This window comes from Nyctibius grandis, chromosome 31, assembly GCF_013368605.1.
Source record: "Nyctibius grandis isolate bNycGra1 chromosome 31, bNycGra1.pri, whole genome shotgun sequence".
Taxonomy (NCBI): domain Eukaryota; kingdom Metazoa; phylum Chordata; class Aves; order Nyctibiiformes; family Nyctibiidae; genus Nyctibius; species Nyctibius grandis.
This window is the reverse complement of record NC_090688.1, coordinates 5,152,991-5,167,398: the sequence shown is the minus strand read 5'-3', so window position 1 is coordinate 5,167,398 and position 14,408 is coordinate 5,152,991. Positions and strand designations below refer to the sequence as shown.

The 14,408-nt window shown below is 71.6% G+C and overlaps 1 protein-coding gene across 4 annotated transcripts; it reads left to right on the top strand.

Annotated features, from left to right (window-relative positions):
- Window positions 1-1,261: 1,261 nt before the first annotated feature.
- Window positions 1,262-4,609, top strand: ATP5F1D (ATP synthase F1 subunit delta). 4 transcript variants are annotated; one of them, XR_011049873.1, is made up of 6 exons: window positions 1,262-1,406; window positions 2,426-2,579; window positions 2,979-3,067; window positions 3,503-3,630; window positions 4,156-4,233; window positions 4,480-4,609. XR_011049873.1 is itself a non-coding variant. In XM_068420675.1 (6 exons), the coding sequence occupies exons 1-4, from the start codon at window positions 1,284-1,286 to the stop codon at window positions 3,623-3,625; spliced, it is 489 nt and encodes a 162-aa protein (XP_068276776.1). In that variant the 5' UTR covers window positions 1,262-1,283; the 3' UTR covers window positions 3,626-3,630; window positions 4,193-4,233; window positions 4,480-4,609. The 4 variants fall into 4 exon arrangements, 3 of the variants coding, with proteins under 3 accessions (XP_068276776.1, XP_068276775.1, XP_068276777.1); XM_068420675.1 differs by having other exon boundaries at window positions 4,193-4,233; XM_068420674.1 differs by lacking the exon at window positions 4,156-4,233.
- Window positions 4,610-14,408: the final 9,799 nt, after the last annotated feature.

The following is a 14,408-nucleotide window of genomic DNA, read 5'->3' as shown; positions in this document are numbered from 1 at the left end:
GGGAAGAATGTCCCTCCTGTTCCCCATCATGGAGGAATCCCGTTTCCATGGCGACCCGCCGGGAACAGGACGGCCATTGTCCGGGGGAGGGGGCCGGTCCCCGGGCTGTCCCCACGGGTGGGGACACGGGGCCGGCACATGGGGCCGCTGCCGGTGCCCAGGGCGGGGGCTCGGGGCCGGGGGACCCCGGTGCTGCCGCGCCCCCCACGTGTGCGCCCGGGGCAGCGGGCGCGGGGGGGCCGGGGCGGGTCTGAGCCCCACGCGTGGGTGCGCCCCGCGGGGCCGGGGGAGGGGGCACCTGCTCTGCCTCCCCCGGCTGTAACGGCCCCCCCGGCCCCGGCCCCGTGATGGGGGATGCGGGCAGGGATGCAGGCAGGGATGCGGGCGGCAGGCAGGGATGGATGCGGGCAGGGATGCGGGCAGGGCTGGTGACAGCGGGGCAGGAGCCCCCGGGACCTCCACGCGTGGTGGGGCATGACGGGCTCCCGTCGGCCGGGCCGGCTCCGGCTGTCGCGATAGGGACTGTCGCGAAGCAGCGGGGCCAGACACTCACCTACCACTGGGACCGGGGCTCCATCGCCGCCACCGCTGCGCTCGGTGCGGCGGGGCGGCCCCGGGATTTATGAATGAACCGGAGCCGCCCCCGCGCGGCGCGGGCGTCACGTGGGGACAGGGGCTGCCCCGGCCCTGCCTGCCCCTACCCCTGCCTGCACCTACCCCTACCCCTGCCTGCACCCACCCCTACCCCTGCCTGCCCCTACCCCTGCCTCCCCCTACCCCTGCCAGCCCCTACCCCTGCCTCCCCCTACCCCTGCCCGCAACTACCCCTGCCCGGCCCCGAGCCAGCGCAGCCCCCAGCCCCTCCTGCCCCCGGTTACCCCCCCACCGCAGCCCCGGGAGCAGGATGGGGCCCCCCCGGGCGCCCCGCGGCGGGACGGGCAGGGGCGGGCAGCGCGCGGGGGGGACTGTCCCCACGAGCCAGCGGGGCGGCGGGGCACAGCCAGAGCCGGGGCGGGGGCTGCCCGTCGGGCCCCATCGCCCCGGGGCTGTGCGGGGGAACCGGGGCTGTGCGGGGGGACAGGGTCTGTGCGGGGCCGCCCCCCCGTCCCTACAGCCGCCAGCGGGGCCGGCAGCGGGCGGGGAGCGGGGACTACAACTCCCGTGAGACCCCGCGGCGCCACCCCGCCCCTTCCGGCGCGGCGCGGGGCACGCCGGGAGCTGTAGTCCCGCCGCCGTCCCGCCCTGCCCCGCGCCGCTCGCCCGCCCTTGCCGCCGCCGCCGCCATGTTCCGCGCCCGCCGCCTCCTCCTGCGCCTCGCCGCCCTCCCGCCGCCCCGCGCCCGCGGCTATGCCGAGCCCGCCGCCGGGCCGCTCCCCATGGCCTTCACCTTCGCCTCGCCCACGCAGGTAGGCCCCGGGGCCGGCCCCGGCCCGCGTCCCCTCGGTCACCTCCGCTTCGCCCGGGGCGGCCGGTGCCCGCTGCGGGCCCGGGAGCGGGCGGGGCGAGGGCAGCGCTGCCGCTGCGGCGGGGCCGTCTGTGCCCGGGGCTGGGGCGGGGGGCGGCCCGGAGTGGGCTCGGGGGGAGCGGCGGGGCTGGGGCCGGCTCCCGGGGCTGGGGCCGAGCGGAGGGGCTCGGTGCGGGGCTGCGCTGTGGGCCCCGCGGCTCCTGCCGCGCTGACACCGGCCTGACCTTGGCCCCGACCGCGGCCGAGCCCCCCGCCCCGGCCGCAGCTGCCCCTTCCTCCCGCCGCCTGCCCCGGCGGGTGCCCGGGGCCCGCTGCAGCTCTGCCGGGGCCCGCAGGGGGACGATCGTGTTCTTCCAGCCCCGGCCCGGCTGCCAGCTCTGCCGCCCCGCAGCCGCCTCCTGGCCCCGCTCCCGGGCGTGGGGCACGGCCTCCGCCTGCCCCCGGGACGCCCGGGGCTGCGGGGGCGGCGGGGCTCGCCGCCCTCCCGGGGCCCGGCGCTGGGACAGGGCTGCGGTGTTGCAGGGCAGGAGTTGTGCCGCGCTGCGGCTGCGGCGCTGGCTCCCATCGCAGCGGTGACGGCTGGCGTCAGGGCCTCCCTACGCTCTTCTCAGGCTTCTCCCGGCTGCGCCCTTCGCCCACTCCCGACTTCATGTCTCCGCGTGCCGCCTCCCTGCCACCACCACGCCTCTCGGGAGGCTCGGAGCGCTTTCCCACTCCCTTTGCCAGGACCCCTCCTCCAGAGCCTGGCCCCGCTCCCACCCTGTGACAGTTCAGGCTGTCCTGGTCACACCTTGCTGCGTGTTAAACCCCGCGGCCTGCTGGCTGCTGGGAGCAGGGCTGCTCCCTCGGGCTGGGAGCAGGCTGCCCACCACGTCCCTCGGCTCTCCAGGGTCGGGGGAGCCACCTCTCCCCTTCCCCTCCGTTCCTGGTGATGGACTGTTTCCATCCTTCCCCATCCAGGTGTTTTACAACGGTGCCAACGTGAAGCAGGTGGATGTGCCCACGCTGACGGGCTCCTTTGGCATCCTGGCCTCTCACGTCCCCACCCTGCAGGTCCTCAAGCCCGGAGTCGTGACAGTCTATGCTGAGGATGGCACAGCCACCAAGTACTTCGGTAAGGAGAGCAGGCGAGGGAGGAAAAGTGTGCGTGGGGTGTTGTTCCCAGGGCTTTCACAAGGCAGGCGCTGCCAATCCAGGTGCACTTCCAGGGGTTTCTGCTTTCCCCCGCTCCCAGGGGCTGCTGGAGGCTGCCCTGTCAGGCCAGGGGTCTGCCCTGGCAGACAGGGCTCTGTGTGAGGCCGTGGTCTGGCATCAGGTGTTCTTGGTTCTGCTCAGACTCTCTGGGAGCATCCCAGGCTTTAGCTTCTCTTTTGGTAGGAAACGAGTCTCTGTGGGACCTGGGAAATGTTACGGGAGGGCGTCGAGGTCTTATTTTGGCAGAGGGATTGGGGGTACTTCAGGGCAGGCCCTGCCCGCGCTGCCTGACTCGGCCCCCGCTGTCGTGCCTTCGCAGTGAGCAGTGGCTCTGTCACCGTCCACGCGGACTCCACCGTGCAGGTGCTGGCGGAGGAGGCAGTGACGATGGACATGCTGGATCTGGCGGTGAGTACCCTGGTCCCCGTGGGCCGGCCCTGGCAGCCGGGCTCCCTCGTGGAGGGGGGTTTGCTCCCCGCTTCTCTTACGTGGGGAAAGCACGGCCAGACCCAGGGCTGCGCCTTCACCCCCAGCTTCGGCGCTCCTCCTCAGGGACCCTCCACAGGCTGCGGGGAGAGGGAGCCAGGTGGTCCTTACCCTTCTCCAGGCCAATTCCCTCCCCTCGGACAGATGCTGATCTTGCCCCTCCCCACCCCTCTTAGTGTTGGGAACAGCTTTTCCCCAGCAGTGGCTGTTGACACGGTGTCTGCTGCCAGCGCAGCCCCGGGAGCGGGTCTGCGGGGCCGACGGCCGGAGGGAGAGGGGTGACTCAAGGGCTGTAGGACAAGTCACCCGTCCTGCGGTGGCCCCTTGGTGACACATGCCCTGTGCTCTTGTGTTCAGACTGCGAAATCAAACCTGGAGAAGGCTGTTTCAGAGATGGCTGCAGCGTCTGATGAAGCAGCTAAAGCAGAAGCTCAGATTAAAGTAGAAGCTAATGAAGCCCTTGTGAAAGCCCTGGAGTAATTAAGGTAAGTGTCCCCTGTGTCCTGGCGGAGATTTCCAGATCTGCTCTGGAGACGAGTCCCTGCTCCGTGCTGCCCGTGGGGAGCGTCCTCGCAGCAGCCAGGCCTGGTGGGCTGCCGGGGGGTGCACAAGGGCTTGTGCCTGGGTTTCAGGGAGCGGTGACACGAGAGCTGTCCCTTTCCGTGGTCGGGTGTCAGCTCTGGGGGGTCATGGGGGGCCCCTGCCCAGCATCGCTAGATGGCAGCAGGGCCCGGTGCCGTGCCGAGCTGTGCCGTGCCACGGTGGGGTTCAGCCTGACGCCGGGACAGGCTGGGAGCCTGCAGTCACTGGTGGGGCCTCGCTGCTGCCTCCAGGTCCCTGCTGGGACAGGCCCCGGCAGCGGGCAGCTCGGGAGCAGGCTGGAGCCTGGGGCCACGGAGGGAGAGCGACGTGTGGCCTCTGCTCCCTGTGCACTCCCTTCCACTGAAAACAAACAGCTGCTGTCTCGGGGCTGCTCCCCTCGTGGCCCCTTTTCCTTCTGCCCTGCTCAGTCTGTGCCTCGTCCCTCTTCTTCCCACGTGCTGGCAGCTGGGGACTCGCTCTGCGGCAGCGTGTGCTGTGCCTGGCAGGTGAGTCACCCGCAGCCTCCCCGGCCTCTCCCCAGAGCCGGCACGGCACGGCAGCGGCTCCGCCGCTATCTCCCTGATCTCTGGTCCCTTTGCTCTTTGGCCGCTGAGGTCAGGTCTGAGAGAGCCGGTGGCTCTTGTTTACTCGCAGTTTAACAGCCTGAGCCGGGGCCGAGCCCTCGGAGCAGGATCCACCGCTCCGCTGAGCCCACCCCGCGTTAAAACCCGCTCCGCTTCTGTGTGTTGCAGGAATCCCACTGCCGCTGTAGAGAAGCCCCGGGCTGTCCTGCTTGTCCTGGCTTCCCCGGTTGTACAGATGGTGCAGGACAAACGGAGGCGGAGAAAACGCTCTGATCAATTAAAAGGAAATGTAATCCCGTCTCGTAGCGTGTCGCCTTCTTCTGAGGCAGCAGATTGCAGCGTGTGCTGCGCTGGTGGCCGGGGGCCTGGGGACAGGCCCCTGCCCCGCGCCGGGGTGCAGTCGCTCGGGGACAGCGTCCCCCAGCACTGCCCTGGGCTTGGCTGGAGATCCCCGTGGGAGATTTGCCTACGGGAGGTTTATCAGGCAGGTTTTATAACCCCCTCCCTGCACCATCAGCCACCTCCACCTCCAGTAATCCACCTGGACGGCAGGATTACGGCAGCGTGGGAGGGGGCAGCGCAGGGCTGGACCAGAGGCGTCCTGTCCTGCCTCCCCCCCCACCCAACACGGGCTTTTGCTCAGCCTCCACGTCAGCTGGGCTGTTTCTTCATGGTACTTCTTGCAGCTGGGCAGCAGCTGCCCGGGCTTTGACCCGTTCCCCTGCTGTGCGTGTGGGACACAGGGCAGGGGAAAACTCCCCCGGCTCCTCGGAGAAAGGCTTGGTGTGGAGCGGGGAGCAGATGCCGTACGTGGTGGGAGTCTCCTGAATCCGTGTGCGGTGGGGGCGGCTGATGGTGTTGCTCTGCCGAAGTTGCTGCTTGCCTGGGGGCTTGCTGGCCAGTGGCCCCACCGAGGAGGTGGCCCCGGGCTCCTCGCAGCCGGGATAACGCGGGAGGTGCTCGCGTGGCTGCGGCTCGCCGGGCCCCACGAGGAGCGGGTTGGGGCGAGGGGCCGCTTCTGCCGGTGCCGGATGCCCGAGGCTGCGTGTCTTGCCAGCGGCACCATCTGCTGCCGGGCTCCTCGCGCGGCGCCGTCCTCCCCACGGGCAGGTCGGGTTCGCTCTGCCGAGCAGCGGGGCTGGGGGAGGCCGAGGTGGCCGCTGGCCCCTGGGCGTGTGGGGCTATGATCCCCTGCCTTGCTCTGGCCCCCTTCTCCCTGCAGTCTCGCGGCCTGGGAACACGAGTTGCCTTGTTGCCCACGTGGGCAGCGGCCCTGGCAGAGGGCAGCAGGGTCGGGCTCCTGCCTGCCCTCCCCGTGGGCCGCGCGCTCGGCTCCCTGCGGCTCGCAGCCGGAGCGGGGCACGGCTATTTTCAGCGCTGCCACCCAGGATGTAATCTCGGCTGCCTCTTCTCACCACCACCTCCTCCCCCTCCTCTCGCTCGCTCTGTCTTTCTCTTCCCCCCTCCACAAGCGATCAAAAATAGTGCCTCTGGTGTTAAATTTCTCACTCCGTGGCTTATTAAAAGCCTCTGAGTGCCTGACGCTGAGCCTATTTGAAGCTCAGCCGACTTCCCAGTATCTGAGATGCTCCAGTGCCTTTTTCTTCCCTTTTTTTTTTTTTTAAAGGTCACACGTTGCGCTGCGCATAAGCAAAGCCTCAAAGTCAGAGCGAGTGCTAATTAAAACGTCTCGGGAATAACTGGGGACGGACGGCTTCGCTCCCTCTTCCGCTCCCGCTCGCTCGCCCCGGTCCCCGGGTTCTATTTGCGGCGTGCGTGGCCCTCGCTCGACACACGCAGCCGCTCTCCTGCTGACGGAAGGTGGCTGGGGTGGTTTTTTCCCCCCCCCCATCTAATGGAAGAGCGTTGGCGAGGCCGGGAAGCTGGGGAAACGGCCAGCTGCTATTTTTAGGATGGGAAAAAAGCGTCTCCGTCAGCGTCCTCTCACCAGCTCTTCCCACTGCCTCCTGCCAGCTCCGGGGGGACGGGGGGGGCTGCAGGGACCCGGCCCTGTCCCCCACAGGGTGCCCTTGGCCGGGCTCTCCGCCGTGTGACGCCTGCTGGGACTTGTAGTCGGTGTTTGAGGGGAGCAGCGAGGGCACCTCCGTCTCGCCCCGCAGCCTGAGGGACCTTGAGGACCCCCCGCTGTGCCGCAGGAGGCAGCTCGGGGCCTGGGCAGGGGCTGTCCTGCCCTCCTGGGTGTGGGGAAGGGGCTTTTCCTGACCCCGCAGCCCTGCCAGTGCCAGGGCTGGGGCCGCCTGCGCCCCGGCTCACGGATCCGTTTGTCTCCGGCGTTCGGCTGCCGCGGACGGGGCGGGCGTCGGGGGAGCGAGGGAAGGGCTGCCTGGAAATGGCGCGAGCGGGGCAGGGGCTGGCGCGTCGCCCTCCTCCTTCCTTTCCAGCCAGGGCTTTCGCCCGTGACTTGCAGCTGCTGCTGCCAGGCGGAGGGTGAGGAGCCGGGCCGGAAAGTGGAGCATCGCCATCGCTGCCAGCGGCGGCTCTTCTCCTGGGGGATGATTGCCAGGCCAAATCTCCCGGTGCTGCCGTCCCCTCCCCGTCCTTGGCCACGCGGCGTTTCCACCGTCCCACCCAGATCCCGCACGCGGGGGAAAGGTTGGAGCTCTCTGCAGGAACAAACACCCCGAACCCCGGCGCAGCCCCGGGATGCCCCCGGCTCCCAGCGGGCAGAGCCGCCCCTGTGCCTGCCCAAACCCGCCGGGCTCGGGGTCCTGCTGCCCTCTTGCAGCCCCCCTGCTATTGCCCCGTGTTGTGACATGGGGGCAGGGGCTGCAGGGACTGCCCCCCACCCCTCCTCCCTGCTGGGGGCACCTGCTGCCCAGGGGGCTGCGGGAGGTGGGAGGCAGCCCCGCTCACAGCCCACCGGGAGCTTGGGGAGCAGCACCCTGCCTGTCCCTGCCAAGGCTTGCGGCACCCGGGGGTCCGGCCAGGACCCTTCCCCGGTGCCAGCAGCCATGGGCTGCTCCCTGCGGCCCCGGTGCCGGCGTGGGAAGGTCAGCGGAGGCTCTGCCCGCTGCCAGCACGAGCCCGGCCACGTCCTTGGGCCGCGTTGCCCTTGGGTGGGTCGGAGGCCGTATCCTCGCGACTTCCTTCTCGGGGGGAGCTGCTGTAATGATTAACCCGCCCTGCCTCCATCGTTCCCTCCTGCAGCCTTTTTCCTCTCGGTTTCCAGCACTGGAAAATGCTCCTCTTCCGCCGGCCGCCCACGCACGTGGCCCCGTGGTGGGAGCGTGGCAGAGCTCGGGGAAAACCCCCGCGGGCAGGAGCAGGAGCAGGGGGCCGGGGCGCGGGGCACGGCAGCGGGCAGGATCTGGCCAATTCTGGGGTGATTTGCTGGTGGTGGAGCCGTGGGGAGCCGTCGCCCCACCAGCCGCCCTGGCCTCACCCCCCAAAATCCGGGCACGGGAGCGAGTGCCGACGGGCGCTGCGGAGGGCGGGTGTTGCAGCCAGCACGACGGTGCTTGTCGTGCAGCTCCCGGGCCAGCAGCCTCGGAGCGCTGCGCTGGCGAGCGCGGCAAACCCTTGGCCCGGGGCAGGTTCTTGCTTGGGGAAACTGAGGCACGGATGAGGAAAGCCACTTGCAGGCTGGGGAGAGTGAGGACGGGACGTGGGAATGCCAGACCCTGCCGCTGCACTGTGCTGCTCGGGGTGCCACAGGGGTGTCCCCCCACCCTGGGAAGCCCCCCTGGAGCTGCTGGGGCCGGGCGAGGGGCGGTGGGGGCGGCGCGTTGCCCTGGGGTCCCAGGTGCCTTGGCAGGGGCTCGGTGGCCCCAGGGGCTGTGGGCGCAGCCCTCGCTCGGGGCAGCCTTGGCTTCGCTGGAGCCGGCCCAAAGCCGTGGGGTGCGCAGAGGGGGGCCCACGGCCCCGTGCTGGGGGTCCAAGCGAAGCCCCCTCCCACCAACCCCCCGGCCAGGGCCGTGACCCGCGCGGGGCAGGGGGAGGCCGGGGAGGAAGCGGCTGCCAGCTGGGCTCGACGCCGGCTACAAAGGCGGCCCAGAGAGCCCGCGCGGAATGAGGTGGCACCCGTCCAGGTTCCCACGGCGGCCCCGGTGCAGAAAATACACCCGGAGCTGGTGGCGGTTGCCACAGCGATGGGCTGGGTGCCACGCCATGGGAGGGGCACGGCCCCGGACCCAGGTGTGCCGGCACAGGACCCCGGCGCGGGGCGGCGGGAGCACCGTGGGGCGGCGGAGCCGGGCGCTGGCGGGGGCCGAACGCTCCTGCCCTGGTTCCCGCTGCCCCCGCCTGCCTTTGATGTGCCGGGGCTTCGCCCTTGGTAAAGCTGGGAGGTTCCCAAGGAGCTCCCGGCTGGAACCCGGCGTCCAGCACCCCGGTGTCCCGGGGCTCCATCCGCCGCTCGGTTCCCCTCGCCTCGCCGCAGCCGGGGGCTCGGAGACCCGCGGGGTCCCCGGTTCCTGGCGGGGCCGGCCTGGAGGAAGAGGCTGCAGCTGCCCCGGCGCTGGGGCTCTTCCTGGCGGGGCTGGCGCCGGGCTGGGGCGCGGGGTGCGGAGGGGAAGCCGGGGGGGCTGCCCTGGGGGATGCCCCGGCGTGCGGCGGGGAGGAGGGGGCGCAGCGCTCCCGTCCCCGCTCCTCAAAGGCCGCCTGTGTGCCGAGCAGCCGCCCTCCGCCGCGTATAAATAGCCGGGATTGAGGCCTGGCGTGCCACTGGAGTCCCTTCTGCCACCGCCACCTTGGGCGCCCCCCCGCCGCCCCCGGGACCTCAATGGGGTCATTGTGCGCCCTGGCCCCGCGAGGCACGTCCCGAGCAGCTGCGGAGCCCGACCCCATCCGCTTCCCCCCACGTGCCAGGGCTGCGGTGGGGCTCGGGGTGCCCCTGCGGGGTCCCACGCAAGGAGGGGGCACATGCCCCCCGCTCGCCCTCCTGTCCCCGGCAGGCGAGGGCCACGCACGGGGTGGGCGATGGCTTCCTGCCATCCTCATCCCCACCTGGCCAGGCCGGCTCTCGCCCCGGTCCCCACCTGGCCGTGCCGGGCCGGCTCGGCCCCCCGCCACCCATCCCTGCCCGGGCAGCGCCGGCAGCTGCTGTGGGGCGTAATGACGGGGTGTGCCGCCCGCCCCGGGCTGGGAGCGGCGCGGGAGCTGCTGCCACCCAGCAAGACGGGGCCAGCCGGGCGCGGAGCTCCCCTGCCTGCAGCCGGCGCGGCCACGCCTGTGTGGGTGAGCGGACCCCGCTCCCACCCCAGCGCCCGGCCCAACCAGCTCCTTCGCGTCCCGGCTGCCCGCGGACAGGCTGCTGCAGGCAGGGCCCCCCGGGCCAGGCAGGTGCTGGGGAGCGCCCGGCGCGGCGGGGGGACACCAGGGGGGCCACAGAGCTGCCGCTGTCCCTGCTGCAGCCCCCCGAGTGCACCTCGGGAGAGCTGGGGGCTGGAGGGGCTGTGACACCCCTCACCTCCCAGGTGCTCTGGGACCAGCCTGCCCGTGCCGCTGCGGGATGTCCCCGTCCCTGCTCGCCCCTCGCCGCTTCCCCGCATTGTGTCCCCCGTCCGGCCCCGCATCCTGTCTCGGCAGATGGGCCCCGACCTGCGTGTCCCAGCCGGGGCACCCCAAGGGGCTGTGAAACGCCCCCCCCCAGCTCACGGGGGCGTGGGAACAGGCAGCGTGTCCCGCGGCGGGCAGGGGCCCCTCCGGCGGGGCCGGGCGTGGGCGCAGAGCGTGCACCCGTGGGTGCTGCACCGCCAGCGGGGTGGGGGCTCGTGCACCCCGTGTCCCCCAGCCGTGGTCAGCCAGTCCCCAGGGCTGCTTCACCCCCTGGGGGTGGCAAAGAGCTGGAGAAGCCGAGCTGGGCCGTGAGGGCCGTCGCCGGGGTCCTGGCCGGGAGCTTTGTGGTTGATCTGGGGTTCAGCTGTGGCTGGAGGAAGGGGCAGGAGCTGGGCCAGGGGCTTAACGGCAGCGTCTGCCTTTGGAAACACGTCTCCTGCGCAACGTGGGCTGGTGCTTGTGGCTGTGAGGGAGCGTTGGAGCAGGGCCGGGGCGCTGGGGCTGCTGGCGAGAGAGTTTCTCTTTTGCTTTTGTTTAGCTCGTGTTTGGCCGAGCACGAGCCGGCTCCCGAGCCTCGTGGTTCCCACCGGAGCAGCAGCGACGTGGCTGTTTTTGGTCCCTGGGTGGTGGGGGCTCGGCGGGGCGGCGGGGCCGGGGCGGGCGGCGGGCGCTGCGCTGCCGAGGTTACACAAGAGCCCCGCTGCTGATGCTCCCAAAACCACAGATGATCTAATCTCCTGCAGCCAAACCTATCGCTGCCAGATCACATTTCCCCTCAAAACCTAATCCTGCCCAGAGCACCCGACGCCGTCCCAGCCCCGCCGGCAGCGCCCGCGCCGGAGCACCGCAGCCCCCGGGGAGCTGGCCGGCGGGGACAGGACCCCGGGTACCGGGAGAGCGGGACCTGCCCCCTCCTCGGGGGGGCTTTTTCAGCCCCAGCAGCCAGTGTGAGCCGAGCCGAGCTGCTGGCAAAGCCCTCGCTGCTCCCTGACCCCAGCCCCCAGCAGTGCCAGCGCCGGAGCAGGGTACAGCCCCCTCAGGCCCGTGTTTCGGGGCAGGGCGGCCTCCGCGCCGGGCCAGCGCCGGGCCAGCGTGGCCAAGGTCTCCGTTGGGAGCTGAAGGCGCTCTGGGGAGACAAAGGTTTGATGAGGGGTTGTTGGGCTCTCTCTGATCCTTCCGCCCATTATCTAATCAGAGCAGGGCATTTAAAAGGCCACGGTGCAGCGTGAGTCACTTCCCCGGCCGGTGCCTCAGTTTCCCCACAGGCCGCGCGCCGGGGCTGAGCTGAGCCCGTCTCCCCGCAGCGTGTCTGGGCGCTGGGGAATGCGGCGCAGTGGGTCCGGCCCAGGGCTGGATTGCTCCGGCTGCTCCTCGCTCCGCACTGACTCACCCCGACCCCGGGCACGGCGCCTCCCTCCGTGCCCCCAGCTGGGGACGGGGCACGGGGCGGCCCCACTCCAGCCCCCTGAGCAGCCGGGGAGGGTCCGGCAGGAGCGGGGGTGAGAGCCAGCCCTGCCCGGGGGTGCCGGGACACCCTATTCTGGGTGACCCCTGGGGTCATGCAGCTGCCGGCCAGGAGCCAGCCCCACCACCCTGAGCGGGGACCCGGGGTCAGGCACCAGGCGAGGCGGCAGCACCAGCGTCCCGTGGCTGCAGTTGGACTCATGGCGGTGCCCCCCGCCCCGGGCAGGCGGCTCCGGCACCGTAAACAGGAACCGCGGCGGGGCCGGGAAGCGAGGGGGTGCGTGTGCCCGTGACGGGATGTGTGTGAACGGCGTGAGCCGGCGTCCGGCCCGGCCAGGGGGAGCGTGGGTGGGGGTGCAGCACCCGCCTTGGTGAGCGTGCGTGGGCGTGCGCACACGCGTGGGAGCGGGTGTCTGTGTGCAGGGTGAGCACGTGCGTGTGTGTGCACGAGTGCGTGTGCCCGTGCGGGGCGGTGCCGCTGCAGGGGTTGCACACGCGTGTGCAGGGACGAGGCCAGGAGGAAGCGTCTCCTCCCGGCCCCAGCCCGCGCCGGGGTTTCCTGTGGCACAACCCGCCCGTGGGGCTCCTCTTCCTCCACCCCGGCTGCGGCTGCTGCGGTGGGTGCCAGCCCCGGCAGCGGGGCCGTGTGCGAGCGTGCCCACCCTGTGTCCACACCGTCCCGCACCCCGCGCTGTGCCAGAGGTGCCGTGGGGCTGCCGGCTGCCCCGCTGGCCTCCCCGGCAGCAGCCCCGAGCCCCCCAGGGCGGTGACGGGGAGGCCGGGCGGAGGGGTGCCCGCGGCCCCGCGCTGGCACCGTGCCCCCTGCCCGGGTGAGGTTCCCGCATTCCTGACGCAGCTCCAAGTGGAGCAGTGGGCAGCGTAGGGCGGGGATGCCGCCGCGCTGAGTGTGCGCCCGTGTGTCAGCGCGTGGGGCAGCCCGGCGGGACACGCCGCCCCATGGCACCCCCCACCCCGCCGGCTGCCCCACGCCGCGCCCCAGGGCCCCGCACCGGCATCGCCCCCGGCCCTTGGCGCAGGTTTGGGCTCTGTGGGGTCCGTCCCACGCGGCCCCGGCTCTGCCTCCGCCCTTTGTGTGGGCAGGATTTGGCAGACGCCCCGTGGGCAGCGGCTCCCTGCCTGTGGGTGCCCCGTGGGACACCCCGGGCGGGGGCACCGAGCTCTCCCCGGCCACGGGGCAGTGTTGAGGGTTGGGTGCTGAGGATGCTGCACCCCACCTGTGCCCCCCAAAGTGGGGTGGCCAGACTACACCCCCCACAATGCACCGTGGGACACGCTGGCCCCACCCGCTCTGGGGTGGCCACGGTGCATTGTGGGCTGGGTAGTCCCGGGGGTGACCAGGCTGTGGGGACACCCGGGGCAGGGGTGTGACGGGGTCCTGGGGTCTGCGACGGTGGCACCGCTGCCTCCGCTCAGCCCCACAGAGACCCTGACCCCGGCGACAACGCTCCCCGTCCCCGGGCGATGCCGGTGGGGCAGCACCGGGGGGCTGCGGGCCCGGCCGCGGCGAGGTGAGGGCAGGGGCAGCGTCAGGGCGAGGGGGGTTTTACTTTCCCCCTGATTTATGAGCCTGGGTCACCCCAGGAACAAGGTTCAGTCGAGGAAGCTACTGAAATCCCAGGTCCTTCCCCTCCCTGGGGCTGGCAACTTGCTTAAGCATTTATAATAATAATAATGGTAATAACAATAATAATAATAACAACAACAACAAGCTGAGTTGTCATCTGGCTCCTGGAGCCGGTGATTTAAAGCAAACCAAGAAATGTGGCGGTGTCTGAGGAGCCCCTGGGAGGGGGCTTCCATGGGAGGGGTGCGGGGTGTCAGGGCTCCGGCTGGGCGGGGGTCTGTGCCCCAGGCACCCCTTCCCACCCAGGAGCCGGGTCCTGCCCCACTGGGGGGTCTCAGCCCCCAGCCCGTGCCCAGAGGAGGGTCCCGGTGGTGGGCACGAGCTGGCAGCGTGCGCCCGCGGTGCTGATGCAACTGCAGGACCTCTCCTGACCCACCACGTCTGCGATTGCCACACCGCCTGCGGCACTCGGAGCGGGCCGGGGCGCAGGACGGGGCGCGGGGGGCTGCGGTGGCAGCGGGGCAGCACTGGACCTGGCCGGTGCCGGGGTCTGGGTTCCCCCTGCCCATCCCAGTGGGGATCCGGGCTGAAGCCCAGGCGGGGAGCGGTGCAGGGGAGGTGCCCGCGGCCCCCCGGGGCTTCAGCTGCTGCCAGAGCCCCGGCTGCCACCAGCCTGGGGATGCGGAGCAGGGCCAGGGACAGCTGGCTGCCTGTGCCCGGGCCAACCTGCCTGTGCGCTGCTCCGGCCAGCGAGGGGGGAGACAAATCCCTGCTCCCCGGGCCGGCAGCATCAGGGGCTGGCAGAGAGGCAGCGGGGCCAAGGGCAGGGAGACACTCGCCCTGCGTCAGCGGGGACAGAGAGCTCAGCGTCCCGGAGGGGACCGTGAGCTCAGGGGGCCGAGAATAGCCCTGGCCTCACCACGGGCAGCGGGGCCACGGCCTGGCACAGCCAAGTATGGCCCCACACCTGGGCCGGCGGCACGGCTCTATCCAGAGGGATTCGCCGTCCTTCCCGGGCCCGGCTGCGCTGGGAGCCCCCGCGGGGACTCCCCCTGCCCCAGCCCCGCGCGTCACGGCTGGGAAATGCCACATCCCTGCGGGAGCCGGCCAGCCCTGTGCCATGCTGGGTCCCCCCTGCCCGCGGGGCCGCCGGGGTGCCCGGCCCCCCACGCCCGGGTGGCTGCCTGAGTCACGCCAGGGGTGACTTCACCTCTGGAGCTCGCCGAGCCCGAGGCCGGGGTGATGGGCAGAGCCCGCAGGGAGTGTGGGGTGCCCCAGAGCCAGCTGGCGAGGCCAAGCTGAGCCACCGGCTCCGGCTGCGTTGGGCCAGCAGCTGGGGTGTCCCCATGCCACGATGCCCGGATGTGCCACCACGGGCCACCAGGACCTTCCCCGAGAGCCGGGAAACACACGGAGCCGATTGCGTGTTTCTAAGGACACGCCTGGGTGTTTACGGCCCCGCCGGCGTCACCGGCACAGGCACCGCTGTCCTGCCCAAGGACGCCCCGCGCCCGCCACGAGGCAGCCGCGA

What these genes read in the sequence shown, in the direction of transcription:
- ATP5F1D (XM_068420674.1), top strand. Translation starts at nt 1,284, where the DNA reads ATGTTCCGCGCCCGCCGCCTCCTCCTGCGCCTCGCCGCCCTCCCGCCG. An exon ending in CCTTCGCCTCGCCCACGCAG is followed by an intron (nt 1,407 to 2,425) that starts GTAGGCCCCGGG and finishes TTCCCCATCCAG; the next exon opens with GTGTTTTACAACGGTGCCAA. An exon ending in TGGACATGCTGGATCTGGCG is followed by an intron (nt 3,068 to 3,502) that starts GTGAGTACCCTG and finishes TCTTGTGTTCAG; the next exon opens with ACTGCGAAATCAAACCTGGA.